The 27,896-nt window shown below is 47.0% G+C and overlaps 1 protein-coding gene and 1 non-coding gene across 2 annotated transcripts; one reads left to right on the top strand and one right to left on the bottom strand.

Annotated features, from left to right (window-relative positions):
• Nucleotides 1–84: 84 nt before the first annotated feature.
• PSAP (prosaposin) lies at nucleotides 85–27,606 on the bottom strand. Its single transcript, XM_006181206.3, is given in 16 exon segments — nucleotides 85–1,156; nucleotides 2,106–2,213; nucleotides 2,501–2,581; nucleotides 2,923–3,083; nucleotides 3,169–3,352; nucleotides 3,654–3,749; nucleotides 5,135–5,176; nucleotides 5,178–5,267; nucleotides 7,142–7,150; nucleotides 9,396–9,452; nucleotides 10,799–10,942; nucleotides 11,338–11,538; nucleotides 12,005–12,130; nucleotides 12,708–12,782; nucleotides 14,507–14,640; nucleotides 27,451–27,606. Coding segments are annotated over 16 exon segments (1,584 nt in total). The 5' UTR covers nucleotides 27,491–27,606; the 3' UTR covers nucleotides 85–1,120.
• Nucleotides 24,149–24,220, top strand: TRNAV-AAC. Its single transcript has one exon. It is a non-coding gene; the product is annotated as a tRNA-Val (tRNA).
• Nucleotides 27,607–27,896: the final 290 nt, after the last annotated feature.

Raw genomic sequence — 27,896 nt, 5'->3', positions numbered from 1 at the left:
TTCTTTCTCTGGCTGAGAAGGGCTCTAGGACTGCTGGGCACTTATGGGTCCCAGAGCTCATCAGAAACCAAACTCAGGCTCAGGTCTGGTTGGCAGACTTTTATTGTTAAATCACAGAAATTTTAGTGCAAAACAAAACAAAAATCATTCAGTTCATTTAATAGCAACTGCACATCTTGCCATCTCCTGGCAACCGGAAGTGGAGCAGAAGATGCAAAGGGGAGAGGCGCTCCCCCAGCCACCCCAGGACAGCACACCCAGCAGACCCTCTACCTGGAAGGCCGAGAGGCTTAGGAGCTTGTCATCCACATTCTACTTGCAGGTCAAAAAGAACATCTACAAAATAGGGGTCAGAGGGGAGGGGGCTGGACTGCCCAGAGCAGTGGGGGCCCCGGGCCTCAGTAGCCGGGTGGACGCACGAGCAGGCATGTGGCGGCCACCACTGTTGGCGCTCACACACAAAAGCAGGCCCCCAGGACCTCCACAAAGAGCTAGCAGGTTATATTCAGGTGGATTTTTTTTCTCCCTCCCACCCAAACCCACAGAACCCCAAACCAGGCAACACCGGGAAAGACACAGGAAAACAGAACTGATGGTTGACCCGAGGATAGCAGCCTGGCCCCACCCGATCTCCTGAGCTGCTGCCTTCAAAAGCTCTAGCCCAGGGAGAACTATGTCATTTCCAAGGCCTAATCATTCTAAGCCTCTAATCTTTCATATAAAACTGCCTTTGTTTTGCAGTCAGCAGGCCCAGGAGGGGGAGGTCCCTCCTTAGAGCAGGTGGAGGCCTCAGCACCCAAGGCTCAGCCAGGAGAAGGGACAACCTCTGTCAAGAGGCTCTGGCCAGAGCCCAGCTCCTCCGGGTACCCACCACACAGGGACACGCTCACAAGACCTCCAGTGTACAGTATGTTGGCGTCTAGCTAGCGGAGAGGAAAGGGACACTGAAGCAGCTCTGTCAGCAACCTGCTGACGGCATCGCTACACTGAGGGAGAGACGAAAAGGACTGAGGGAGAGGGGGGCCCTATTTTTGTGACAAAGTCAGTAGATCGGTATGTGCGTTCCTCCGGACACAAGCGGGAAAAGATGCTGCCACTTCTCCACGATGGAGCATTCCTTTTAGTTCCATACATGACGTTTGCAATGCTCGACAGCCTGGCAGGAGAGAGGACACTGGGTTTAGTCTTCACATGGCAAACTTTGACCCTGGCCCATTTAGTGCATCGGCCAGCACCCAAAAATGGGACCTGTTATCTTGTCCCAGGAAGGTACCAGATGCTGAAGACCCAGGAGAGACTCTCATTTAAGCCTGCGGAGTACGTGGCTGAGTTTTGGGGACTCAAGAGTCTAGAGCAGTGGATAAGCCTCCTTGTAGGTAGGGCCCAGGACCCCGTTGTCCAAGCACCTGCCTGAGGCCCCGAGGTGAACACCTCACCTGACAGAGGTACACACCAGCTCCAGCCTTGAGAAACAGGGCCCATGCACCCAGGAGAGCCACAGAAACCTCTCCCACCACTGACCTGCTGCAGGGTCAGGGTGCTGTGGCAAGGGGTTCGATGTGGCAAGCCTGGCCACCCCTCCTCGCAGGTCATGAGGAACCCCCACGAGGAAGGAAAAGTTGCGCAAAAGAACGTTAAGTAACAGAGGCTGCTCCAACATCCCCACCCAGGAAAGCAGCACGGCTCAGGCAGCCGTGGCTACCCAGTCCAAGGGCTGTCCAAGAAGGGCTCTGCTTGGTGCTGGGTAAACTCAAGCCAGGCTCCAGCCAGGGCAAAAGAGATGCATGAAGACCTGCGCGTGATTTCTGACAGACCTTGTGCAAGCCCTGGAGTGACCTCATGTGAACCTGACCTTGTCAAAAGGGAACTGAAGGCAAAAGCAAGAAAAGTGGAAGCAAAAACACTGACAGACACCCACCACCACTCCTCACTCCTCGAAGACAAGAATGCAGCCATCCCCTTGCTGGCGGCCACGAGTAAGCCTAACTGCCCCGCCCCAGCCCCAGCCGCGTTCCCAGACAGGGTAGCGAGCTGACCACAGCGGATTCCCCCCCTGCGCTGCCTGCAGGACAGGCGGGCCTGTGGGCAGTGACTGAGTTACTCACGTTGCACAGGGCTGCCAACTCCATGTTCTGGCACCAGTAGCTTGGACCCCAGACACACTTGTCAGTTCCCAAAAGAGGCTGATGGGCTGGGGGGCAGGCTCCAATTTTCTATGTGGTCAAAAAAGGGTGAAAGAATGGGGAAGAGTCAGATCTGCCCAACTTATCCTTCTCAGAACTGAGACTTTCAGCTTCTAGAAGCAGCCAGAATCAGAGCTCTAATAAGCACTTTCCAAAAAAGGCAGGGTTGCTGAGTAAAGCGGTGGAGCCTGGAGGCCTGGTTCTCTATCTTCTTGGTCTTCCCACACCACATCCTCAGACTCTGATCCAGGATACATGCACCGCCCCCCACCCCACGTCACACAACCCGGGAAGCCACCCACCCAGAGTAGGCTTACCAGGCACACGAAGGAAGGATCCATCACCTCCACCAGGATTTCTATCAGCACAGGCTCGTACTGGGTCACAAACTGATCACACTGTTAGGGAAACAGCAGTGCGCGTGGAGGCATGCCCAAGCAGAGCAGGGGCATTAGAGGAAGGGCACCGGCCACTCTTCTACCAGAATTCCTGGCACGGCCGGCCACCCAGTGTGCCCAAGGCCACCGACCCCCCACCCCTGCTCATGTTATTTCCCCGCTAGTGGCTCCACTAAATCCAACAGACCACCTTCGAGAAAATCTCACTGGACTGCATGCTGGAGGCAGAAATGGCTGGTTTTCCATTCAAACTTCAATCAGGGGTATAGACAATGAGCTACCCAGCCTCTGTCTTCCCCAAGCAGGTTGTGACTCTCGGGCTGAAGCAGCCCAGGACGTACCTGCTTCCGGTATGGGTCAGGCAGGAAGCTGCAGCCTTTCTCGAGAGCAGCCAGGATCTCCTCCTTCGTGCTGTTTTTCTCCAGGTTGTGGTCCAAATAGCTCACCAGCATCTTGCACACATCACAGAAGCCCCCACTCTTCGACAGAGCTGTCACTTGTACTGTGCAAGAGAGCCCAGGCTCAGTGCTGGCAAGGCCCTCCCTAACCCAAGAGGGGCCAGCGGGCCTCCCCGCCTCCCGACTCACCCATCAGCATAGGCAGATTCTGAGGGCAGAGATGGAGTACCCCGCACACCGACTCAGAGTTCGCCAACTGCTCGGGGAGGGAAAGGATGGACTTGCCGTGAGCGTTCACCAGCTTCTGACAATGCCTGGATAAAATCTTGGGCAACTTTGAGCACACTTTGTCAAGAGCACCAAGTATATCCTCCTGAAACACAAGAACACAGGCACATGTGAGAAGATGGGAGGCTGGGGGGGGGGGGAGGAGACTCTGAAAATACTGATGTGACCAGGAAACCATGCAACAGCAAGGGGCTGTTTTCTCCCCCAGAGGCTAAAGCCTCAAAGCAGGGCCAAGTGGCCTTCCGTGGCCCCAGCCCCAAGGGCTCCACTGGCGGCAGGTGGTTGTACAGACTCCCTGGGTGGGGTCTCATGCCAGCCCATTCTGGCTCGAAGTCCAGGAGAGCACCTCCCTCCACGAGGGCAGTAGCCCCCCAAGATCCACGTACCTCAGCCTTTTTGCCAGCAATCAGCTTGACCACGTCCTTCACAGCTACCTGGCAGCCTTTACATAAAAGCTTGGACAGTCCTGGGATAAAGCTCACCTGTTGAAAGGGCAGGAGAAGGCGGCTAACACCGAAACCCTCCCTCACCCCTTGGTCCGGCTAAAAGAGCGGACAAAGACCAGGACGGTACGCGTCACACAAGGGCCACTTCCAGTTGCGTTCAGAACGGAGGGAGGCCTCCTCCCACTGGCCAAGCCCCAGTCCCTCCTGTTCTTCTATGGCGGGAGGCTCGTCCCTTTCCCCGGCCGTCTACCACCCCCAAAACCAGGGATTCCTACTTCAGGAGGCAGAAACAGTGAAACTGTCCCCCCGCCCCCAAAGGCCTGTCATCAGATGTCGCATTTGGTTGCCAGCACCTCCTCCTGCAGCAGTCCTGGGGGGGGGGGGAGGAAGAGAGTGAGGGTTCACTAGTAGTCTACAATTCAGTTCCTGATTTCAGGTCTGTCCTTGAGACTGCTTTTCTAGAGCCTCCCTGTGATAAAACAACACTGCTGAATAGAATTGTGAGACAATGGAGACACTCTCGATCGGTGCTGTCCCCCACAGCAGCCACTGTAGCCACGTGTCTACTGAGCACCTGAAATGTGGCTAGTGTAACCCAGGAACTGAATTTTTTAATTTTCATTTCCTTGAAGTATTACATGTGGCTAGAGTGGCCACAAATTCAGTCAGCAGGATGGGCCAGAGGCCCTGAGCACCTCCCCGGGGGAGGAGGAGTGGCAGCAGCACCCCTTCCTGTCACCCACCCCCTGCATGTGATGAGAGAAGACAGTGCAAGGAGACGAGACAGCTAAAGGTCAGGTGACACTGACAAGGGACGTTCTGGAACGAGACGTGCACCCACGCGCCATGTGCTAGGATGTCACGTGGCCCTGGTGCCCCCTGAACACGACAATTTTGTTCAGCACTGTTGTGAGCGGCAGCAGGCCTCAATCTCTAATACTCTGCCTGACCCATAAGAAGGGCTAAGTATAAACCGACCACGGAACGCAGGAGGAGCCTTTACTGCGGAAAGGGGGCTAGAGAAACCAGACAGACACAGGCAGCACGCCCAGAGAAGCTTCTGCACAAGGCCGGGGTTGTTCTGGGAACATCAAGTGTTTGGGTGAGGAAGGAGGTGGGAGCTGCCACAGAAGTCACATTGAAAAGGTCAGAGTGGAGGCAGGCCCTGAAAAATGATCTTGAAGGACATGCTAAAAATGTAGACCTGATCCCATAAGCACTAGGGTTTATAACCAAGGAAATAAATGTACAAGGGTGGGGGAGCTGCATTAGATTAGGGGATACTGTAAATGGTCTCAAACTCAAATACCTTTACAGAAGCTAGGCGGGGAACCAAAGAGTGTGTGCCTTCTGGGATGTGACAATGTGGCGTGGCAGGTGTCACACAGCCTTGACGAGCACAAAATGATGGCCCCAGGTACCTGGATGGGCTCCATCAGCTCCAGGGCAGGGATGACAGTCCTCTGAGATCTCGTCAGCAGGCACCAGAGTCTGCATGGGCATCTCCTTCACCTTGTCACAGAAACCAGCCAGCCCACAAATCTCCCTGGGTTCCTGAGGAGGGCACAGAAGCAGCAGTCAGAGGCAGGCCCATGCCCAGGACCCCTCCATCCCACACTCTACACGTAGAAGTCAGGGTGCTGGAGAACAGCCTAGTCCCAGTGTCAAGGCTGTCACCCACCCCCAGGCAGGTAAAGGGCCCGTATTAAATCTAAAAGGGAAGGTGCAAATACAGATGTACCAGTTTCACAAAGGGAAGGAGACCATGTGAAGCCCTGAAGGGAGATCAGACCGACCGCTGGCTGCTCCAGCCAGGGTGCACCCCAGGGAGGCAGAACTCCCAGCCCCTTCCACAGGCCATCTAGCCATCTCCCAGGACACCTGGTCTGCTCTAGAACCTTTTTCCCCAGTTGAGCTGGCTCACTCTCAGGAGAAAGTAAACTGTATGTTTTTTCTAGAGGAAGACTAACATGCCCGTGAATGAACAGAAAGCCCAATATGCTAGAAATAAAACCACACCAGATCTTTCAGTGGCAGGAACATTTAAATGATCCATTAAGGAGAAACACTGGCTTTCTTAAAAACCACATTCTGCGTTCACAACTGCACACACACACACAATACACACGAAAACCCGGTCTCCCCGAGTGATGAATCCTTTCAAGTCACAAGATCTCCAGAGTGATCCCCTTTCCCATCCAGACACCAAACCACAGAGACCTAGAGAGTTTAAACAACTTGCTCATTTCACTATGATGATGGCCCAGAGCAAGTAAAGTGTGCACACTTGGCATCCTCTGTAAACAAATGCAACCAGCCGCCAGCTCTGGCCCGATGGCATCGCCTCCCACCACCAAACCATGCAGCAGCTGAGCAGGACTGTTAAGCCAGGCCGGGCCCAGGGAGAGCCAGCCCGTGCTGTGAGTCATCTTATTTTAATATTGAGAAGGCTCTAGAATTAAACAAGGTCGAGAGATTCTGAAAAGTATATCCTAAATATCCTATCTCTGGCCTGCTTTAAGAATGGGGGATAAAAAACAGAAAGGACCTAAAGGTATATAGCACGCTTCCTAGAAAAAAGTCAGATCAGGAAGCGTGTCTGCTTTTTCTCAGATCAGCTTTGCTCTCCTAACTCCTTAAGGAGGCCTAGGTGAAAATTTAAACATTTCAACCGAAGTCCTCTCCCATTAGACTTCAAAATACCTTTGAAAATTCTTTAACTCTAGAAATAGATGCCAGTGCTCAAAGGGGGCGACGTTCAGTCCACCCCAAAGGGCAATGGCTCACTAAGGCCAATGTGGGGGCTGGGTCCCTCTATTTGGCCACCAGTGGCCTGGCTCTCAAGCTATCTCATGTGGCTCCAGGACCTAAAGGACCCCAGCACCCAGAGGGCAGAAGCCACAATCAAGAGATTGTTTCCAATTCTCTGGATCCAACAGACAGGGGAAAGTCTGCTCACTATTTGCATATGATTTGCTCATGCAGCAGAAGCATTTCCGGGGCTATTAGAAACAGGAATGATGACATGCAATGCTCTCCCGAGTCATGACAGAAACAAGGTGTCGAACTGGAAGTGAGGCCTCACTGAAGGGAGCTGAGGCATCTCCAGGGCCACCCATGGTTCCCCACCACACTGATGGCCTGCACAAGGCCGGCTGGGCGCTGATTCTGACCAGAGCACAAGGCTATGCTGGCTTCATTTTCTGGCCCCCTGAAGGGGAAAGGAGACCCCCAAACCCTCAAGTACTGAGTCACAGGGGAGAGGCGCAGACGCTCCCCTGCCGGCCAGCTGATTACCACAGGGGACCTGTCTTCCGCAGTCATTCCTTGTGTCTGTCAGAGCTGATCGTGCCACACAAAACATGGTGAGCAAAGTAACTGCAGAGCAGCAGCAGACAGACCACTACAAGCAACTTCCCACCACATACCTGATCCTGCTGGGGAACAAAAACAACAGGAAATCGGAGAGGAAAATAAGAGAAAGGAGAGGACACAACAGTTAAGAAAACATTAAAATAATAATCAAGCAGTTAACCAGGCGTCAACTGAAGTTTCGGGGAAACGCCCTTTCAGTCACCTATCAGCAACCTACCTTGCTCCTACTCTCGCATGGACGGAGGGTGCGGGACGAAGGGTACAAGCCGGTGTGCCTGAGAGCCGGTCTGGCCCTCGAGGGTCAGACCACACTGCCCAGCCTGTGTGTGTACCATCCCCGTGCCCCTGACACACCAAATCAAAACACTGAGCAGCAGGTCCCCAGAAAACACCATGGCATGAGGGGCCCTCCCTGCTCAGAAGCCAGGTCCACCACGCTTGCAGGGCCCTCCCCTCCGATGGCGACGAGCAGGCAGGAACGAGACATATGGCTGCTTAAATCAAGGGGAGTATGAAACACACCCAGAAGGGGGAGGGATCGCAGACTACGCTCTCAACGGCCCAGGGCTCAAGGCCATGTAACCCGAGGCAGCCAGATGCCAGCCTGGAAGGCTGGTTTAACAATACAGGCACACCTCATTTTATTGTGTTTCACTGATTTTGCAAATTGAACCCAACTTCAACCCAGCTTCGAGAAGTCTACTGGCACCCATTTTTCCAAAAGCACTTGCTCACTTCACAGTATTTAACTTTATATCATTACTAATTTGCTACGGTGACCTGTGATCAGTGATCTCCGATGTTACTACTATGACTCGCTGAAGGCTTAAATGATAGCATGTTTTGACAATGAAGTATTTTAATTGGGGTATGTATATATATTTTTTAGACCTACTGCTATTAGTTAAGTATAAACATAACATTTATATGTGCTGGGAAACAAATTCGTGTGACTTGCTTTATTGCGATATTCACTTTACTGCAGTGGGCTGAAACCAAACCTGCAGTGTCTTTGAGGTATGCCTTTATACCAGAAGCCTTGCCCTTCGATTCAGCAATTCCAGTCTTAGTCACCTACATTAAGGGGAAAAACAGGGATGTGCACGTGTAGCTGTTTGGCTGTAAGGATGTTCATCGTGCTTTCTATCCCAAGGGCAAACCTGAAAACAACCTAAACACTCAGCCCTAGGGGACACGTTACAGAAAGTATGTTCTATCCACACAGTGGAATATTATACAGCCACTTAAAAATCATGTGTACAGAATATTTAATGACCAACTAGACCAGGAAAGGCTTATTTTTTCCTACTTTAGCTGCACGTCTTTGAAAGCGGACTTTAAACTGCTTTTTTAGAACAAAGTATGGTGTGAGTAGTAATTCCAAATAAACTCTACTGTGCGTGATGGAGTGCTGAGAGGTGACCGCAGGGATAGTGGATAAATCTTTCAGGCTTTGCAGGCCATAAAGTCTCAACTACTCAACTTCATTGTGGTAGCAAAAAATGGGCACCCCTGTATTCCATTAAAACTTTACAGGTGGTTGGCCATAGTTCTCTGACCCCTGATTAGAGAACAAACTCAAAAGACTATAGGCCAAACACAATGTAGTCAGAAAGTCAGCACGACGGAGAGAAAAAATGTACAACCCGCCCTTCACCCATGGTGGATTCGATCTCAGGAGGCCAGTGCATCTTCCCCATGTAAGGATGCCTTCAGACCACCCTGCTCTGTACACTTGGCTGCGTGGAGCTAGATGGCTTCACTTCGCATGGTGAATATTTTCTGCCTCTAATGATGAACGAATGCCCCCTACCACTTGGATGTATCAGAAGCAAGTGTGGGAGTTACGGGCTCAAGCAGCAGCTACGCTAACATTGCTGCAGAGTGCAGGACCCACTTCGGGAGCCAGGAGTCTCCCCCTCCGAACTCAGGCTGCAACAGAGCAAGTCTCAGACCTGGCCTCATGGCCTAGCTACAGAGCAGACTATTCCTAGGGGTCCCAAAGTAAAAGCCAGATACTAGAAATCAGATGGCTGGCTCACATACACACAGACAGACAAACCACCAGGAAGCCACCAGGGCGGTCCTGGGGGTCAGACTGTGGCAGCCTTTCCCCTGCCTGGGGAAGGGAAAGAGGAAATACTGAGTTGTAGGTAAGCAGTCTGCTGGCCAAAGAGGGCTCATTTTGGCCCAATTCAGTACTCTAAGGTAAAAAGGGAAACTAACCCATGTAATTTTCAAAATCCTAGAAATCACAAAGTATAAGACAAAGAAAAATGCTAGCAAGGAGCTTCCCCTGCCACCTACCATATGCATCATCATTTGGATAGCAATTTCTGAATACTGGTTGACATAGTTCTTGCACTGGGGAGAGAAACAGACTGTTAGTGAAATTCACTGCTACAACGCACCAAACCCCAGCCTTTCCAACAGTGTCAACAGGTGACCGTCAAGTAAGTTTCCAAGAGTAGAACCATATCAGTGTCTGCTCTGGGCAAGTCTCACTAAGATAAAAACGGGAATTTGGTTATTCTATTCTACACCTTATAGGAAAATACATGCGCAAAAATGTTTTGAAAATGTTTTCCAGAAGCCCTTAGAGATGAGGTTCTCAAATCTCCCTCATTGCCCGTACTTACCCCAAGGTCACACGGTAACCAATCAGTAGGAGTTTAGGGTGAGCATGGCTTCAAGAAATGCTGCTTAGCAACACAAGATTACTTTTCAAATCCCATCACACATTCTCAGACAGGATTATAAAGTTTAAATCCAGTTATAATCAAGTTATGATTCCCAACCTACTTTCATACAAATCTAGTATTTCCTGCAGACCCTCATAGCATCACTCTGGTCGCGACTGGAATGCCTCTACAAGTGAGGAAACCAAGGCTGGTATGTCAGCCCTCAGAGAGGGTTAACCTGGGGAAGCCAATTAACACAGCAAATATGCAAAGGTACTTTAATGAGGCTACAGGATTCCCAAGGCTTTCAAGAAAGTAAGTCAACAGAGAGGAAGCCTTCACACCCAGAGCCGGCCAACCCCCCACAGAAAGGCTGCTCTGGATCCGAGACCCATGGAGTCAGCTCCCCGACGTCTGATGGAGCAAAGGTGTTTTAACTGTCAGGAACTAAATGGCATTTTGATTTTACACATCAGTCTCAGAAGTGTCATTAATATGAGTAACGTCCAAGAAATAAAGCCCCCGTGGGGGCTAACAAAGTGCGTTTCTGAGCCCGCAGGACCAACGTTCGCCAACGTAAGGCAGGCGTGCCGGGTGGGCAGGCCTCCTCTGGACAAGCACCTTGCTGGCGGTGGGCACAGCACACTTAGAATTAGGAATATACATGCCAGGCCTTTCCACAGGGGGTTCAAAGTGGTTCCAGTGTTGTTCCTTATACGTGTGGTGACTGGGAGAAAAAAAAAATCTTCCCAAAAGCAGTCTCCTTCTCCTTCCACTATTTTGTCCCAAGAGTTTTGTGACACAGCCAAACTCAATTAACCAACCAAGTATTTAAGCACTTACCATGTATTCTGGCTTGAAGAAGAGCCTTCTGGGAAGAGGGAATTGTTGGAACAATCTCTTCCTCAAAGCCCTTAGGCTGGAACTTAAAGTGGTGCTGTGAAGTTTCCTTGGTTCCCGCACCCCTGCCTCCAGAGCCCAGCTCCCTGGCCCAGAACATTCTCTGACGCATCAGGAGGTAAGGCTCACCATGTCGGCCATGCCGGGCCCCAGGCGGTCACACTGCTCCTTGACATGCTCCACGAAGGCCTGGACAAAGGTGGAGTTGGTCCTCACAGCACTCTGGATGTCAGTCACCAGCTTAATGCAGTCCTGGCACACGTCCTCATTAGGCTGGAGAGACAGGGGTGGTTAGGCTGTAAACATTGCATGCTCCTCTAATAGCTAAGAGCGTTCAAATTCCTAGGGAAATTTCCTTACACGCTCAAGACCACAGCACTAGGGATGACCCCTCAACAGTTCCTCGTGTGTTTTTATAGGCTCTAAAGTTACTGACAGGTTTAAAACCAACTGGGCACTGATCACAGTAAAACTTCTCAGGAAGGGGAACGACCCTTGTGTGCGCTGTGTCCCAGGTTCGTAAGAACCTCCATTTGAAGAGCAGCTTGAGTAACTAGAGTCAAAGGAAGAGGCCCCCATTTCAGAACCGGACACACGCGGCCCCTTTCATGTCACATCACTAACCCAACAACAAATGGGGCCCTTGGCGGCTGGGCCGGCTGCATTACCTTTGGCTGGGGCTCGCTGTGGGGGCCATCCTGAGGGTAGAGGAGGAGGGGGACATTGGCCATGAAGGGAGCCAACACCTCAGCCATATCCACTTCGGGGATCTGATTGGACTCAAGCTGTTCCTGGTGACTCAGCACCGCCAAGTGCTTTTGAAGGGACTCACAGAGGTTGAGAGCGGCGCACACCTCCTCGGGATGGCTCTGCGGGGGTAAAAGGCCCAGTTAGATATCCTCTCCCCAGGAGGAAACAGGCCAGCTGGTGCCTCTGACTTACTCCCTTGGGGTCTTTCCAAATTCCACAAACCTGGCTCCTGTTAACTGCAGAAAAACTAACCTCTGGCGCATGGTTTGCAACAGGTACTTATTGAATGAAGTTGAGCATCCTGTAGCTAACACGAGGTATCAAACTGGCACCCATAAATGTTATACCAGTTTACATCCCTTCAGTAATTCTACAAGTTTCCACTTCCTATACCCTTCCGAACCCTCGGACATCACAAGCAGAGTGGTCAGCTGCGCCAAAGCCATTTTGGATGCCAAAACTGTCATAAAGACCTGTTGGGAAAATCCCCAACTACAAATGGACTTTCCATTTTACTCTCATCTGCTCTGGTACCTCCCCTGGGCCCCAGAGGTGCCTTGAAGGAAGAGCCTATTCATCACGTACCATCTGTCCTTTAATCATGTCCAAGATGACTGGGAGATAGGAGTCTACGATCTCCCTGCACGAGGCAGACATGTTCGGTTTGGGAAGCCAGTCACAGGTCTTCTCCAAGTACACGAGGATCTCTTGCTGCAGAGGACACAGGCAAGGGTCAGACCAGGATGGACCTCTCTGCAAATGGGCTGAAGGCAATAGGCCTGCCATAACTCCTGGAAACGTGAAGGCTAGAAAACAGCAGCCCTCAGGGCAGAGGCCTGGGGAGAGGGCTAGTGGGTAGCCGCAGCTTTGCCAGATCAATAAGGCAAAAAGCAGACACAAGTATCATTCAAAAGAAAGATCCTCTGACCTGCAATCTCATGGACACAGGGAATTCTGAGCAGAAATCACCAAGAATGGACCTTAAAGTCAATGGCCATTGATGGAAAAGCCCAATCAACCTTGAGCATTTAACACCTAGCCCAGGAGTCAGCAAACTAGGGCCTGTGGCCTGTTTCTGTACAGCCTGTGGCTAAGAATGAGAATGGATCTTGCATTTTGAAGGATGGGGTATGGGGGGATTATGAGACAGTTTGTGGCCCACAGGACGATTATGTCCAGCCTGGCCCGGATCACCCCTGGTTGGACCTGAGTCACTGTGCTGTAAGGAGCCGATGCACGTGGCCACACGGCCATGCTCACACAGAGGCACACACTGGTGACGGCTCACCTCGGTGGCATTGTCTTTCAACATGTTGCCGGCTGCGGTGATGACTTCTTTGCATATGTCGCAGGGAAGGGATTTCTAAAAGGAAAGAACACAAGGCAGAGAGACCTGAATTTGGACATACTCACACCTCACAGCTGAAAACCGCCTTAGCCTTTCTCCTGTTTCATCTAACCAGGAATATGATGGTGGCCACGTCTGACACATGGTCTGATCCCGGTCCCTCAACCTAGGTGAGAAGCACTGGACACTAGAGGGGAGATTCGATGTGACTGACCAGAATACTCTGTGCTTCTATGAGACAGAAAGCCTTTTCCTACCCTCTACCCCTTAGCACCTTGCTCAGTGCACACAGCACAAGCCATACTTTGTACTCACTCACAGCAGCTCCATGAGGTAACTGAGGCTCCAAAATTAGGTGAAAAATCAGAGCAGCAATCAGAGAAAATCAGTAATGCAAAGCAACGTCACACAGTAAGAGGCGGAGGGGCAGGGGAACAAGGCCCGGGACTGCGGCCGGCACTAGGGCTGCCTCCACCTCCTGGGCAGTGCTGTGTGCCACATGTCACCACTGCAGAGCCCAGTGATGTGACACAAGTCTTCTGGACAAGCCTGGGCATCCAGGGCCGACACGGCCCAGGAACATGGAAATTCTAGCTGATTCTCAAAGCTCTCTCCCCTTCTTGATGTCAACTGACTTGAGACCCATGAAGAAAGAACTAGCACATCTGGGTGAGGTTAAAGGGCACTGAGCTGCACTTAGAGAAACCACTTTGAACCTTTGGACCTAATCAGGCTAATACTGTGCATGGGGCCATTCAGGCATCCTGAATGGACGCCTGGGAGATTCAGGCATCCGGAGACTGTACAATCAAGAAAGAAAGATAAGTCCCTACATGACACATTAAACTTGGAAAGAGGAACCAGTATTAAAAACGAGATCGGAAACAAATTAGAAACCAAATCTGAAAGTAATTTTGGCCACAGAAGGCAGTTTGGGGGGTGAATTCAGAAACTATTTCTAAAACAGCAGTGTTATTTAATTAATTCTTCTTCTCTTACTGAAGTACTAGCGGCCCCTGACAAGTTTTAGACCTCAACTGCGCCCAGTCAGACCTGGCCTGGACCACAGGCCATGGCACATCCAGAGCACTTTCTCGTCAGCAGGCCCAGCCTGCAGGGCTCGGGCGTCACCTGAGGGCTCAGGCGTCACCTGAGGGCTCAGGCGTGTGGAGAATGCACTTGAGGTTTTAAGAGTAGTCCCCACATTAATATGCTCTATTTCACATTGTTTAGATGAAAAATCAGTGGCATCATTTCCAGTCTGGCTATAGTTGGAAATCAAATTTTAAATGGCTACTAAGCTCTAAGGTCTCAATCAGTGATCTGCCTGTTTGAGAGGTAGAGAGAGAAAATAGCAAAAGGGGGAAAGAATTTCAAAACCTCAGCTCCTACTCTGAATGAGTGACCAAGGACAGTGCTGCACCCGCGTGCCCAGTCCTGGTCCCTTATCTGGGGTGAAGAGGTGGGGTCGCACAGCAGCCTGCAGGGCAGCGTGGAGGGCACACAGGGGAGGGCAGGGAGGATCTCACCCTGTCTGTGTCCCCAAGAGACCGGGTGGCCTTGCCTTGGGGAAACGGAGCCTCCACCTCCCAGCCCCCCATTCCTCTGTGGTGAAGTGGGTTCACCCACCCACGGGTCCCTTCTCCCTCGTGGGGTCACCTCGAAGAGCCAACAAAAGGAGGCGGGAGAAACGCTCTCTAAGCACAGAGGGGCCCGCGGCTGAGGGCGGAGGCACTCACCACCGTGGGCTTGCTCCAGATGGTCTGCAGGCAGTGCCTGATGGCCCCGCAGTCGGACGCCGTCTTCACGTTCTGGCACCACAGCTCCGGGCCGAGGGCGCATTCCTTCAGGCCCAGGACAGGGCTGGCGACAGCTGCAAGGAAACCCAGTGTGAGGCGGGGGCCTGTTTCCCACACCAGGTTTCCCCAGGATGGGGGGCCGGCCCCTCACCAGCTACAAAACACAAGCCACACAGCCAAGGTGCTGCACTGTCACCTATGTCGGGGGGCCAGAAGGGGCTGTTTCATCTGTCCCCCGTTTTCCTCTCACACATTTTTAAAAAATCTTTTTAAATTCAAGTAGAGTTGATATACAATGTTGTTAGTTTCAGATGTACAGCAAAGTGACTCAGCTAGATGTGTATCTCTCTCACACTATTTTTAAACAGTATCAGGCAGATCAGTCCTTCATCTTTACAATTTTACATTTCCATGAACTAAGGAAAGAAATGACAAGAGAAGACTGACAGGTTGAAATATGGAAGATTTTAACTTCTGTAGAATAAAAAATAGCCAAAATTAAAAAAAAATTACTGAGAACACTAACAGTCATATCCTTATTAAATAAAACAATGGTTCTTAATGTTGTTCTAGAAGAGCCCTTTTATAAGTGTACTGTGTGAGCTTTTGCACATGAACACATTTGCTACCAAAAGGCAAGACAACATAGCCACCTGGATACTACAAAGTGTACATGTGTCCACTCAAAACCAGCTACACAGCATTTCACCTCCAGTAACAAGGACTCAGGAGGAAGTCACAGCCACAGAAACGGGATTAGGAAAAAAACAGAAGTCACCTGGGACCAAAGAAATGCAGGTTAAAGCAAGAAGGCATCATGTTTTTAAAGTTAAAATAGCCAAGGGAAAACAAAAACCTTATCACCAAACAGTGACAAATTTGTGGTAAAAGATGCATTCTTACAAGGTTGACAGCAGTGTGACTGCTAAGTACTTCTCAAAATATATTGTTGTATTTCAAGAACTGGGTGGGGCTAGGGGGAATCCTTCTTCAAAATGTCAATCTACTTCTAGTAAAAACATTTTAGGGAAATACAGCAATCCAAGAGGTAAAATATAATATACATATTAAGTACATATATATTAAGTGAAATCCACAACAATACTTTAAAAAAAAAAAGGTAGATGTAACCTAAATAGCCAAAATGAGAAAAAACAAAAAACACTAATGATATTCTTACTAAAATATTATGCAGCTGTTAAATATACTTATAAAGATGATGTCAAATAGAAAAAATTTCAAGAAAACTATGAAGTTGGGGTTGTACAAAAATCAGAAAAGAATAAACAAAGCAAGGTGGTTGGCTAAATTATTTTAATTCCCAATGTTGTGTGTGTATAATTTTTAAAACTACGTTTATAAACTGCCTTGGGAGTGCTTATTTTTCTTAAAACAGGTCTATGGTATCCTTGGTTGTCTGGCGAGAAAATTCTCACATTCACATCTCATTAGGAAACAACAGATTATGTCAGGCCACATGTAGATTGCAGATATACAGGAGGGCTAAACTAACTTCTACTGTAGTCTGAGAAGAAAACCCCAGACACCGAAGAAACAGATTTAGAACCTCAGAAGTCATGCGACATGTGCTTCACCTTGCAAACTATGAGAGGGCATAGTTAATTCTATAGACGTATCACACACACACAAGACGGTGCATGGAGGGCGGCAGGTGCCCTCCATCCAGGAGAAAGAAAAAAAGGAAATGCTGTTATTACTAGCCCTTCAGCCATAGCTATCATTCCATAAACTAATGCAAATACACAGGTCCCCAGAAAGTTCAACCCAGATTATCTACGCCCGTTCAGACACCACCTAATGAATTCCTCATCTGCTGCCCAGGTTACACCCTTCTCTGCCCTATGGGAGCGAAAAAATCACAACCCACAACCGGTTCACAAACTCAACAGAACTGGCCACATTCCAAAAGCTGCTGGTTTGCCCTGGTTCCTGTGGGAAAATGTGCCAGACTGAAAATAGTACTGCGCTCCCCAGATGGTTAACCATAATGGAGCCAAGCTAGGCTGGGGCCCTCAGTGTATGTCTGGGGAGGTCGGAGGGGACAGAAGTTCAGTCACGAGGGTAAAGGCTCTGAAGAGTGGCGGGGGGGGGGGGGTGTCACAGAAATGGCCCCTGACCTGGCAGCCCCCACCAGCACCCACCATGGTCCCCCCAGGCGCTGGCCCCCCAGCTGTCCTGAAGAGCACCCACTAAGCTATACTTGCCTGCTTCTACCACCAAATTAGAAGGAGCTTGAATAATGAACAGGAAGCTACAAAATGAGTCTCTAGACAAAGGAACACACAGTGATACAGAGTGAAGCCAGAGGATGGCCACCAGCAGGTACATTCCTCACGGGAAACAGGAATATAAAAAGGGAAAGGGTTGCCTCATTAGGTGATGAACTTCCCAACAGTGGGAGCAACCAAACAGAAATGGAATGCCCAATCTATGAGGAATTTTCTGTCAGATGGATCCTGAGTGGTGAGCGGGCCAGAAGGCCTCTTAGGGGCTGCAAGGCTGCACTCATAATAATGAAGCAAATGGTATTTTCAGTATTTATACATAACCAATATAGAAGAACTACCCTGAACATTTTCTGATGAGTTACTTGTTAAAACATGTTCCCTGCAAAGCTTTTGTCCTATTCTTATCCTCCCACTCTCTGCCTCCAAACAACAACTTCCTTCCCTGAGACAATATGCTGAACTCTAAGAAAGTTCTTAGAATGTCTACCTGACCCTCTGGAGATTTCTGATTAAACGTGTCATACTAAGAAGGATCACTAACTCAGGCTGAGTCGAGCCCTTCACTTCAAGGGCCTGGCATTCAAGCCCTCAATGACAAACGCCGATGGGCTGAAATTAGAGAAGTGGTCACTTCAGAGACACTAAAACCCCACAAGCAGGTTTCACTCTGTTAAGACAGGGTTTTTAAGATGCAGACTTCAGTCGTTATTTCCTTAGGAAAGGGGTGGGTGCTTTGTTCTCTTTTTACTCCCCAGGCATAGAAGAAAATAAACAGATTTGTTCTAAATCGCTCCACATATAGGTCATTTATCAAAAACGAATTTTTTTCATGGAATTTCACTGTCTTGAGAACAGCTGCCATGAGCCGGATCGGCCACGGGCTTTGCAGCAGCTCTAGACTCTAAACAACAACAACAAAATACTCAGGGAGCTTGGGAGGGAGGGAGAGCTGACCAGAACCATGTGTGTTTTAGGTGCTCTTAGGATGACTGCTTGTGAGAAGGAACTAAACCTAGAGTTTAGAGTGAGACTTCTAAGGCAATTACCCCCATCATCTAAATTAAATTTTTTTCAAATGTAGTACACTGGAAAGAAAACAAGATTTGCCTGCAAGTCCTGTCCAAATGACCCTAAGCAAATCACCATCCTTCTGAGCTTGTTTTTCATCTGTAAAATAAGGATAGAGCCATTGGATGGTTTTGAGAAGATGACATAATTATGCACTTTCAGCTGCCAGGGTACGTCTCTCAACCATCGTGCCCTTACCATCATCTCTCTGGTATTTTAATTTATCCACTTATGTCAACTCCCCTACTAGACTGGCTTTGATGTCAGACAGTGAAAGGTTCAGATCATGGCTCCACCACTTCTACTCATGTGACCTTCAGACTTCAGTCTTCCAATCTGCAAAATGGGCCTATTACTCGTATCCAACCCAAGGGATTTGTAAAAATTGACCAATATTCGTAAAATACAGTTAGTACAGCACTGGCATGCTATAAAAGTCTAATGAGCACTGTTATTATCCACAGTAGAAAACATAAGACCTTTCTCTGATCCACCACCTTGTCCAGAACAGATGTCCACAAATAGCTGAATCACGGCTGTTCTTTTTGCTTTCTCTACATTTAATCAGATCATTAACTGGCAGCTCAAAGACCTGGAGAGCTTTGTATCCCAACAACCTCAAAAGTTGTTGGTTACTTAAGACCCAGAAATCACAAGGAGAGTGAAACACAGGCTATACTATAGTGAGCCCAGGAATCAATACTGTGTATCCAGGAGCCAGAGAAGCCCAGCAAGGCACCAGAAATACCACTGGTGAAATGCTTTCAGTAATTTCTGAAATTGGAGCTACAGGCTGATTGTCCTCCAATCCCAAGAAAGTGGCCATTGTTCAGAGTATTTCTGGAACCCACTTTTTAGAAGAGCCCCCTCAAAACCTCTCCTTTTCTGGGAAGAGCAAGGAGGTAACATGATCACCCCCGAGTGCCGTGGGTAGACAGACCTGACTAAAACCCCTGCTAGGCTGCCTACTAAAGCCAAGCCTCGGACGACACCCTTACACCACAATTATCTGTAATTTATGGAAAACTAGAGTACCCCTTTCTCCAGAATTCTGTGAAGATTCATGAGAAAGCACAGAGAGTGGCTGGTATCTTCGAAGCTCATGTAATTGTACAACTACTTGTTAATGACAGACTTGAGGGGGAGGATGATCAGAGTGGTTTTTCGTATTTTGGCATAATTTATTTTTCCCACATTACCTTTAAAATCAGAAAAAAAAAAATAGTTAAACCTTACAACCTGTTTCAGGGAACAATTATTGAATAGTGTGGCAGAGACCACAAGGTACTCCCTATATCTATTCTCCACTCCTTTCATAGGAACAGAATTCCAGATTCTTAACTACATACATGGCTGCCAAAATTGAAAACTACATTTCCCAGTCTCCCTTGTAGCAGGTCTTGGCCATGAAACCACGTTCTGCTGATGAGATATTGTAAAGGTTACTGTACTTTTAAAGACAAGTGTGATGGCTGGAACCTTGGCAGCCATGATGGACCATGAACAAAAAGGGTCTAGACCTTGAGGATGCAGAACATCGAGATAAAACAGCATGGGTCTCCAAATTTTTTTGGAAGTAAAATCACCATAATAACCTAACTGCTTGGCTCCTAAACTCACTATGTAGATAGGAACAGTTCAATCATATTCAAGCCACTATTACTCTAGGTCTCTGTTGTCTGCAGTGAAACCTAAGCCTAACTACAATACCGGCTTAATCATCGACCTCATTCACTGGAATAATGTTCAAATGACAAGTCTTTACTAAGGCTTACTTTCATCAAGGCTATTTAAAAGTCCATGCACACAATATAATTATTATTTTTTAAAACCACCTCAGAATGAAGGGGACAATCATTCCTAGAATGTGTATCTTATGCCCTATTTGTTAAAACAATCAATCTTATTATTTTAGCCATACAACATCTGTTTTTCCTTTTAAATATTTCAGGTAGCATATGCTAAGTACTGTTCAAGTCTAGTTACCAAAAAAAGGATGACAGAAAATGCAAGCAGCCTCCCAGTATCAACAATCGAACACACATTCCACAGGGCAGTGGATCTGCTGCCTGGGTAATGCAATGCCATGGCAACAAGGAGGTTGCTAGGAAACCAAGAGAGAAGAACCCCAAGAGGGGCAGCATCTACCTCAGGTCCCCTGCATTCAGACATTTCTCAGGAGAATTTGTGCACTTAGATTTTCAAAGAGCAGGAGATAAAGCAAAGCACTCAACACTGACTTTTTTATGAAACAGCTGGTGTCACAAACACCTTCTATGGCAAAGAGCACTTGCCTCTTCTTTATAGGATCCTGCTTTTGGAAAACGTTCTGCAGAGCAGAATAAAAACACTGCCCATTTAATCATTCAGAACAGCACACGTTCAGAGGCAGCCTGCCTTGATCTGGAGGAAGTAAGGTCCAAATATTCCCCTTATCACAAAAGAAATCTGTGGCAATAAAGCTCTCAAGCTTGCTAGGCTGACATCCTATCATTTCTGGCCCAGATAAGCTATTTCTGTTACTTAAGACAAAGGTTCTTCCCTGCTTCTCGCCCACTACCTCCTTGCTTTTTTAATTTTCATCATAAGCCAGATCATTCTAGACAAGAAATCAATCTACATGGAAAAAGCAACAATCCTCGAGTACACTGCCTTGTGCAATGATAACTGAGACACTGAGGGGCAAGGGTGCAACCTTCTTAGACTGTAAAACAATGATGCAACGTGGAGTAATTAATTTTGAGAAGAGATATTCCTATCCAATTCAAGAGCACTTCAGTCTAATATAAACTCCTGCTAGCAAACCTCTTCTTCGAAAGTGTCCACCTATCAGGTGATGATCAGAGATGAACTTAAATCACCACAGGTAACATTATTTCACAGCTGGACGACAAAGGAGTCCTGAAGGACCGCCCAGGGCCCAGCCAGATGAACAGGTACAGGCAGAGGTCAAAGGCACACCAGTATGGCCCAGGGTGCAGCACAGGAGTCAATTCAGCCAGCCAGCCAGCCAGCAGCCGGCACAGGCTCTACCCCCACCCCCGTTAACCTGCTGGGTGGCCGCTGCACACCTGTAGAAGACAATAATACCCTAAAAAAAGATTTCATGCAAACCCCACTAATAAGGACATTGGGTCTTCTGGACTTGTGATTGTGGGACAAGCCCAGAACAAAGTTTCAGATACACGTAAGTGTGTCTACTATAAATGTCACTTTTGACCTACTTTAGTTAATACTTAAAAAGCTTACTATCTTCACTGGAAATGCTAAAATCTAAAATTGCCAACTTCATTTATAAGATGGTAAATAAATATCAACAGATATATCCCACATTAACAAAAGCTTTTTGGGGTCCCTCAATGATTTTTGAGTATATAGGGATCCTGAGCCCAAAAAGTTTGAGAACAGTGAGTTAAACCTTTATAAATAACTATGTTCTGGAACCAAAAGGAGGAGAAATAACTTCTTCAAATTATAGCTGGTTCCCTTTTCAGATTTACCTCAAATCAGGGAAACCAGGAGTATCTAAGTTATGTTACGTTCCTGGGTCCTGATGGCCTACATAAAGTCCTTTGCAACAAGTTTGGGTTTTTTTTTGGGGGGGGGGGTGCTTTAACCTGGACACAAACTATTACTAAAGGCCAACACTTCACTTAAGCCCAAAGTCACTCTTGATTTATCCTAAATACAATTTCTTAAAATTTCAGTTAATAAAAGAAAATGCTTTGTTTAATCGTGATCAAGACCTGGCACTACTAGCATTTAAGTTTCACGCACACCAACCCACCAGCACTTCCTGAGCTTAAGTCTACTTGCTACACTTCACTCCAGGCTGAGCACCTGCTCTGTGCCGAGGACAATGAGCACTGTCGTCTGTGCTACGGATACAGGAGGAGGTCAAGACAGCAAACATACCACAAGGCCAGGCAGAGGTGAGTGCTAAGAAGGAAAAGGAAGCAAAGAGCAAGCCTGGGCAGGACAGCATGGCCACTTCAGACAGAGCAGGGGCAACTCTGGTAAGGCAACATCTAAGCAGAGACCTGTATGGAGAGACTAAACCACATGGATTATCTGGGGAGGAAGATGTCCCAGACAGATAGAACACAAAATGCAAAAGTCCTGAGCAACAACGAGATGCCGGGGGCTGGACAGCAGCCCTGACCCAACGGGAGGGATAGGGAGAAGAACTCTGAGGGGCAGCCAAGGGTCAGATGACGTGACCTTGCAGAATAAACTTTAGGTTTTAACCCTAGTGAGATAGGAAGCCACAAGACCCTCTGGTATCAGTGCCTGTATATGCAGGACAGCATCCCAGCACAGCTGTTAAAGGATTTTTTTTTTTACTGTAGTAAGTGACATCACTAAGATTGGTCAAAAGAACGTTCTACAGTAGCACCTTCAATCTCATCAATGAAGTTTCCTATAATGTAAAGAACTTCTCTTCAAAAGCAGTATCTAATCGAATACAGCCAGAATTCAATTTTAAAATTTTCAAGTGTCATTAGAATCCATCTCACTGTTTCTGTGACACAGCTGTCCATCAATAATAGGAGAAGCTGTATACAAAAACTCACTGCACCAGCTTTGAAACTTTTCTGTAGAGCTAAAGTTCTTCCAAAATTTTTAGTTTTTTTAAAAAAGGCAGTGGTATAGATCTATCTGTATTAGCATGAAATAACCTCTAAAAGTATAAGTAAAAAGAGAAATGCAAGTTAAAATCACTTTTACTCTCACCCTTTACTCATCAAATTGGCAAAAATTAAATTTTGACATCAAATGTTAATGCAAGTAAAAACTGCATATACTGTGGGGATATAAACTGCTTAATTCATTTTAGAGAGTAATTCAGCAATTTCTAATTAGGGCGAAAACAGATATACTCTACCAACTAGCAATTCTGTTCCCAGGTATATCCTCTAAGGAAATGTCTGTTCATGTGCACAAGAATATTTACAAAATATCTGTAACAGAAAAACAACTGGAAACAATCTAAATGTCTGTCAACAGAGTGAAGAAGTGTGATATAAATGGAAAACCATACTGTAAGGAAAATGAAACAGACTTAAACATTTTCAAAACGGATGAACCTCATTAGCAAGAAAAATACTAAACCAAGAATATGTATAATACTCGTTAAATGTTTAAAATATCCAGAACAATAGTACACAAAGCAATCAGTGTAATATGTGTTTGTGTTAATAAGAAAAAGAGAAGGGGAGATCACAGGCACCTGCAGGTAGCCCTGGAAGGCTCAAGGAGCTGGTACCAGGTGATCTGTGGAAAGGCCTGGGGGACAGCAGCTGGAGGGAAACAGACTCTGCTACTACACTGGTGGAACTTGTTTACTGTGGGCAGTTATTAACTTTAAACAGTTCACTTCCTTTGATGGATGGGGAACCCAGACCTGGCGGGTGGGTTGGGTTGGGAGACCTTGAACAGACTTACCCCAAGTACTGTAGTTAGTGACAACGTGCCTAAAATCTGAATACTGAGGTGACCAGGAACTAGCCCTGATCCGCTGGGCTGCTCTGTTCAGGACTGACGCTATGTGAACCAAGAGTTTGGCTCCCTAAAGTACGGACTCCCACCTCCCTCATAATGGCTGACTACCTACCCTGGCTTGTTTTTCCACCCAGTAATTACGTCCGGCATACATATTTATAAACCAATTAATTTTGTTTTGTTAAATTTACAACACCTTTGAAAATGAAAGACGACAGGGGATATCACAAAATCAAGGGCAGAGAAAGGTCACCGTGCTGGTGGGACAAAGACATGGACAAACAGGATACCGTTTTTATTCAAGGTAGAACAACAAACCTTACAGTACTTACTACCGAAGCCCTGTCAATGCAGTAATTTATTAAAGCTTCACTGCAACCAAGGTAGACAGGAACAATTATTAATCCCATTTTATAGATGAGGAAGCACAATTTAAGTAAGTTGCCCAAGGTTATACAGCCATTGTCAGTGATGTGATAACCTTCTATTCCACAGTTATCATCTTAGTTCCATCATAAAGAATTAAGGATGCCAGAAGAAAAACTTGGAATTTGGAGACAAAATTTTTCAGTGCACATGTCATTATCCAAGGTTATTTTCTAGAACTTCACAGAAAAGCAATGATTCCTTTTTTCCAACAGCCAAATTCTTCATCCCAATCACTATACCTGTCATCAGTTTTTAAATGATTAAAAAAAAAAAAAAAAACAGAAGGGCAATGAAATTAGTATTCTCTTCTGTTGACTTAAAGAAAATTCAGGGGGAGGGTATAGCTCAGTGGTAGAGCATGTGCTTAACACACACAAGGTCCTGGGTTCAATCCCCAGTACCTCTGTTAGAATGAATGAATGAATGAATGAATGAATAAATAAATAAATAAATCTAATGACCCCCCCAAAAAATTTTTTAATAAATATATAAAATCCAGACCTTTCTTCCAGGAAGCAGAACAAACAGGCTCCAGGAGCAAGGCTTAGAAACCAGCATCCAGTTATCTAGAATGCCCTCACTGGAAGCTGCCTCCAGAAGCCACAGTACACACTAGCCTAAGAGGCCAGGTCTTGGCCTTGGTCTTGAGAGCTTCCTATGCCTTATTAGGTGTTTTTGCCAACCAGCAACATCCTGTTGGCCCTTCCTCTTCCCCATCTAGTCAAGCCACAGCCTGGCCATTCCACAGTTTCACATTCCAAGAAAATGGAGGGGCAAATTCTCCTTCCCCGATCTAGAAAAATCCAGACCACTGGATCCAACATACTTCAAGTCTCACAGAAGGGACTGAATATACCCTGTCAAATACAATTAAAGCACTTATCAAACCCTTGACTGGTTAATACAAACAAGCCCTTCATGAATTACATTAATATTTTCACAGTAAAAATTGACTACTGATTAAGAATTGATAAACAGGGGAATTATCCTTCCTGGCGGGTAAGAAATGGAGTTGTTGCTCTTCAGAAGTCTATGCCATAAATTTATGTCCTGCTAGGACATTTAAACACCGGAAGCTATTAAATGAATGTAAATTTGTACCGTAATACATTCTAGCATCCCTAGAGAGCCTCAGTGCTGGGTAAGTACCGTTCAGCTGGTTAGCCACTACACAAGTGACAGTAATAGGGGCAACTAAGCTTAAAGGTGCCATCCCAGGCACCAAGCCACATTTTTCACTTTATTAACACTGGGTCTGCCTTTTTCCACTAAAGGAATCACCCAACAGTATGTTCTTACTATATGATCCCACTTACAAAAAACTCAAAACAAGCAGGTTTTTACATGTACAGAGCTAGAAGCTAACCAAGTTGGTTTCCTTTCGGGCAAGTTAGATTACTGGATGGGGAGACACAGGGGCTTCTGGATGCACCTCCTTAACCTTGGGGGCTGTTTACAGTGGGTTTGTTCACTCTGCGTAACTCAAATCAATTTGTACTCTTAAAACGTGCATGTTTTCTGTATGTAAATTACAGCCCAAGAAGTTTATAAAAAGTAAAGGGGTTCATGGGGTCCTCAAGGCTGGGAAGCAGTGTTAGAGCAAGGCCATTATTAACACACTCCTATTTATCCAATGGTTCAGGGAGAGGGTCTTTGATTAATAGTCTGGTTATTAACTATACTCCCATATATACCAGAGGAGGATTTTTTTATATTTCAAAGAAACAAAGTTGCTTCTGGGTGATTTGAGTGATTCAGAACTCTTATGGGTCTCGTGAAGCATGACTCACTGCCAATAAGAACAATTTGATACCAAAAAAAAACCAAAAAATTGTTCTCAATCAGTATAGAAAATTTAGAGACTAGTATCAGTTTATTATCCAGACCATGGGCTAACAAGCAGTATCAAACCCAGCAAGAAAAAAATTTTCTTCAGTGACTATAAAACCAAAAATCTTTCTTTAAATAAAACAATGCCATTCGCTGCAACATGGATGGACCTGGAGACCATCATTCTAAGTGAAGTAAGACAGAAAGAGAAAGAAAAATATAGTATCACTTATATGTGGAACCTGAAAAAAAGATACAAATGAACTTATCTACAAGACAGAGACTCACAGACACAGAAAACTTTAGGTTACCAGAGTGGAAAGAGGGTGGGAAGGGATAAACTGGGAGTTGGAGATTTGCTGATACTAACTACTAAATACAAAATAAATAAGTTTATACTGTATAGCAATGGGAACTATATTCAGTATCTGTAGTAACCTATGATGAAAAAGAATATGTAAAGGAGTATATATATGTATATGTATGACAAACATGCTGTGTACCAGAAACTGACACAACATTGTAAACTGACTATACTTCAATAATAAAAGAAAGAAAATTTTAATCTTTCTTTATAACCAAGTTTAAGAGCTTGGTTTAAGGTTAAGACACATTCGTGGGAGCTATTGAAAGCTAACATGAGAGAAATATCTTCAATCTATCTCACCTATAAATACCTTCTTATTTCTTTGACTTTTCATCAGCTGCCGTTCATTTTGTTATTGTTTATTAAAATCTGGATGGCTGCATGAGTTAGAATGGAAGCTAGCCCCTAAATTACATACAGTTAACTAGAAACAGATATTGAGTTTGGACCTGTAAGTCAGGTTTATTTCCCTCAGTGGGAGACTACCTGAAAATATCCAGATTTGGGGTCCTCTCTGTATATAAATTAAAATCTTGCTCCATGTCTATCAGCATCACTCCTTTCCCTTCACCATGATGATTTACATGAGGTTAAGATAAGAAGGCGGGGTGGGGGTGGGGGGTTCCATAACATGCAGAGGGCACGGGGACTTTTTCTAATTCCAAGAAGGCAAATGCAGCTGGTTCCCAAGCATTACCTTCATAACCTGCGGTGATTTTAAACACCATCAGTACTATTTCAGGACAACTAGCGGGTTTAAGAATACTCCCGTGCACAAAAACTTCCCAGGTACTCAGATTTTTCCCAAAATAAAGGCCACTGCCAAAACCAGCCAATGGCCGTGCAAGATGAAATGAGGGCTCCATTGCAAAATCATCAGGATCACAAAAAAACCACAAAATCTTCAAGAGTAAATATATATGCAAATATATATATATTAACAAAGAAGATATGCTTATGCGCTTCCTGAAGCTTCAATACTCAAAAAAGGAAGCAAGAGAGGCCAAGGGCCCATGTGTCTAGTCGGATGAAACTCCAGTCCACCTCGATCACGTGTGCCCAGCACAAGCACAACACAGCTACAGGAGGGGTCACCCTAGAGGCCCACCCAGAGAGTTGGACGGGAAGCTTGAGACAAGGCTCCGGGGGCCAACTCAAGCACTGCAGGGGATGCTACCTCCCCAACCCCTCCCGCCTCGCCCACTCGCCAGACGCCAGACCCTGAACAGCAGGCCCCAGAGCCGTGTCTCCTAACCGTCTTCCGCAGCCCCTCCGCCGCCCAGCAAGTATCGGCGCTGCGCAGGCGCCTGCGCAGTGCGCGCCGCTCGCCAATCCCTACGGAGAGCGGACTGGCAAGGCCGGGTGCATCCCCCTCCGGGACCGGTGGGCCGCGTTCTGCGGTGGACACTTTCCCAGGTTGGGGGTCTTGCAAGTCTTACCGGCGCCCAGGAGGCTGGCTAGGACGAACAGTGCGTACATGGCGCTGCCTGACTCCGCAGTCTGCAATGCAGAGCGTCAGCTGATCCTCCCCGAATATAAACCTGCTCCACCCCAGAGCCGCCCACTGCGCAGGCGCAAACTCTGTCCTTTCCCGGCCTGCCCGAACTCCCCGCAGCCTGACTCAGCGCCGCACAGGGCGCCTGCGCAAAGGGAAGAGGGGAGGAGGGTGGAGGGTCGAAGGAAGATGGGAGGACAAGGGGAGGGGGAGGGGAAAAGTCTTCAAAAAAGAAAACACAATCGAGTAAGTCAACGTTAGGGATTATATATACAAAATATCTTTCCAGCCTCACATTTTTTCTATGAGGTACCATTTTCTATTATTATCATCATTTTTCAAATGAGAATCCAAACTGAAAGAGGTTAACTACTTATTGTAAGCTCTCAG

Source organism: Camelus ferus, chromosome 29 (assembly GCF_009834535.1).
Source record: "Camelus ferus isolate YT-003-E chromosome 29, BCGSAC_Cfer_1.0, whole genome shotgun sequence".
In the NCBI taxonomy this organism is placed as follows: Eukaryota; Metazoa; Chordata; class Mammalia; order Artiodactyla; family Camelidae; genus Camelus; species Camelus ferus.
This window is presented reverse-complemented; position numbering and strand designations above follow the sequence as displayed.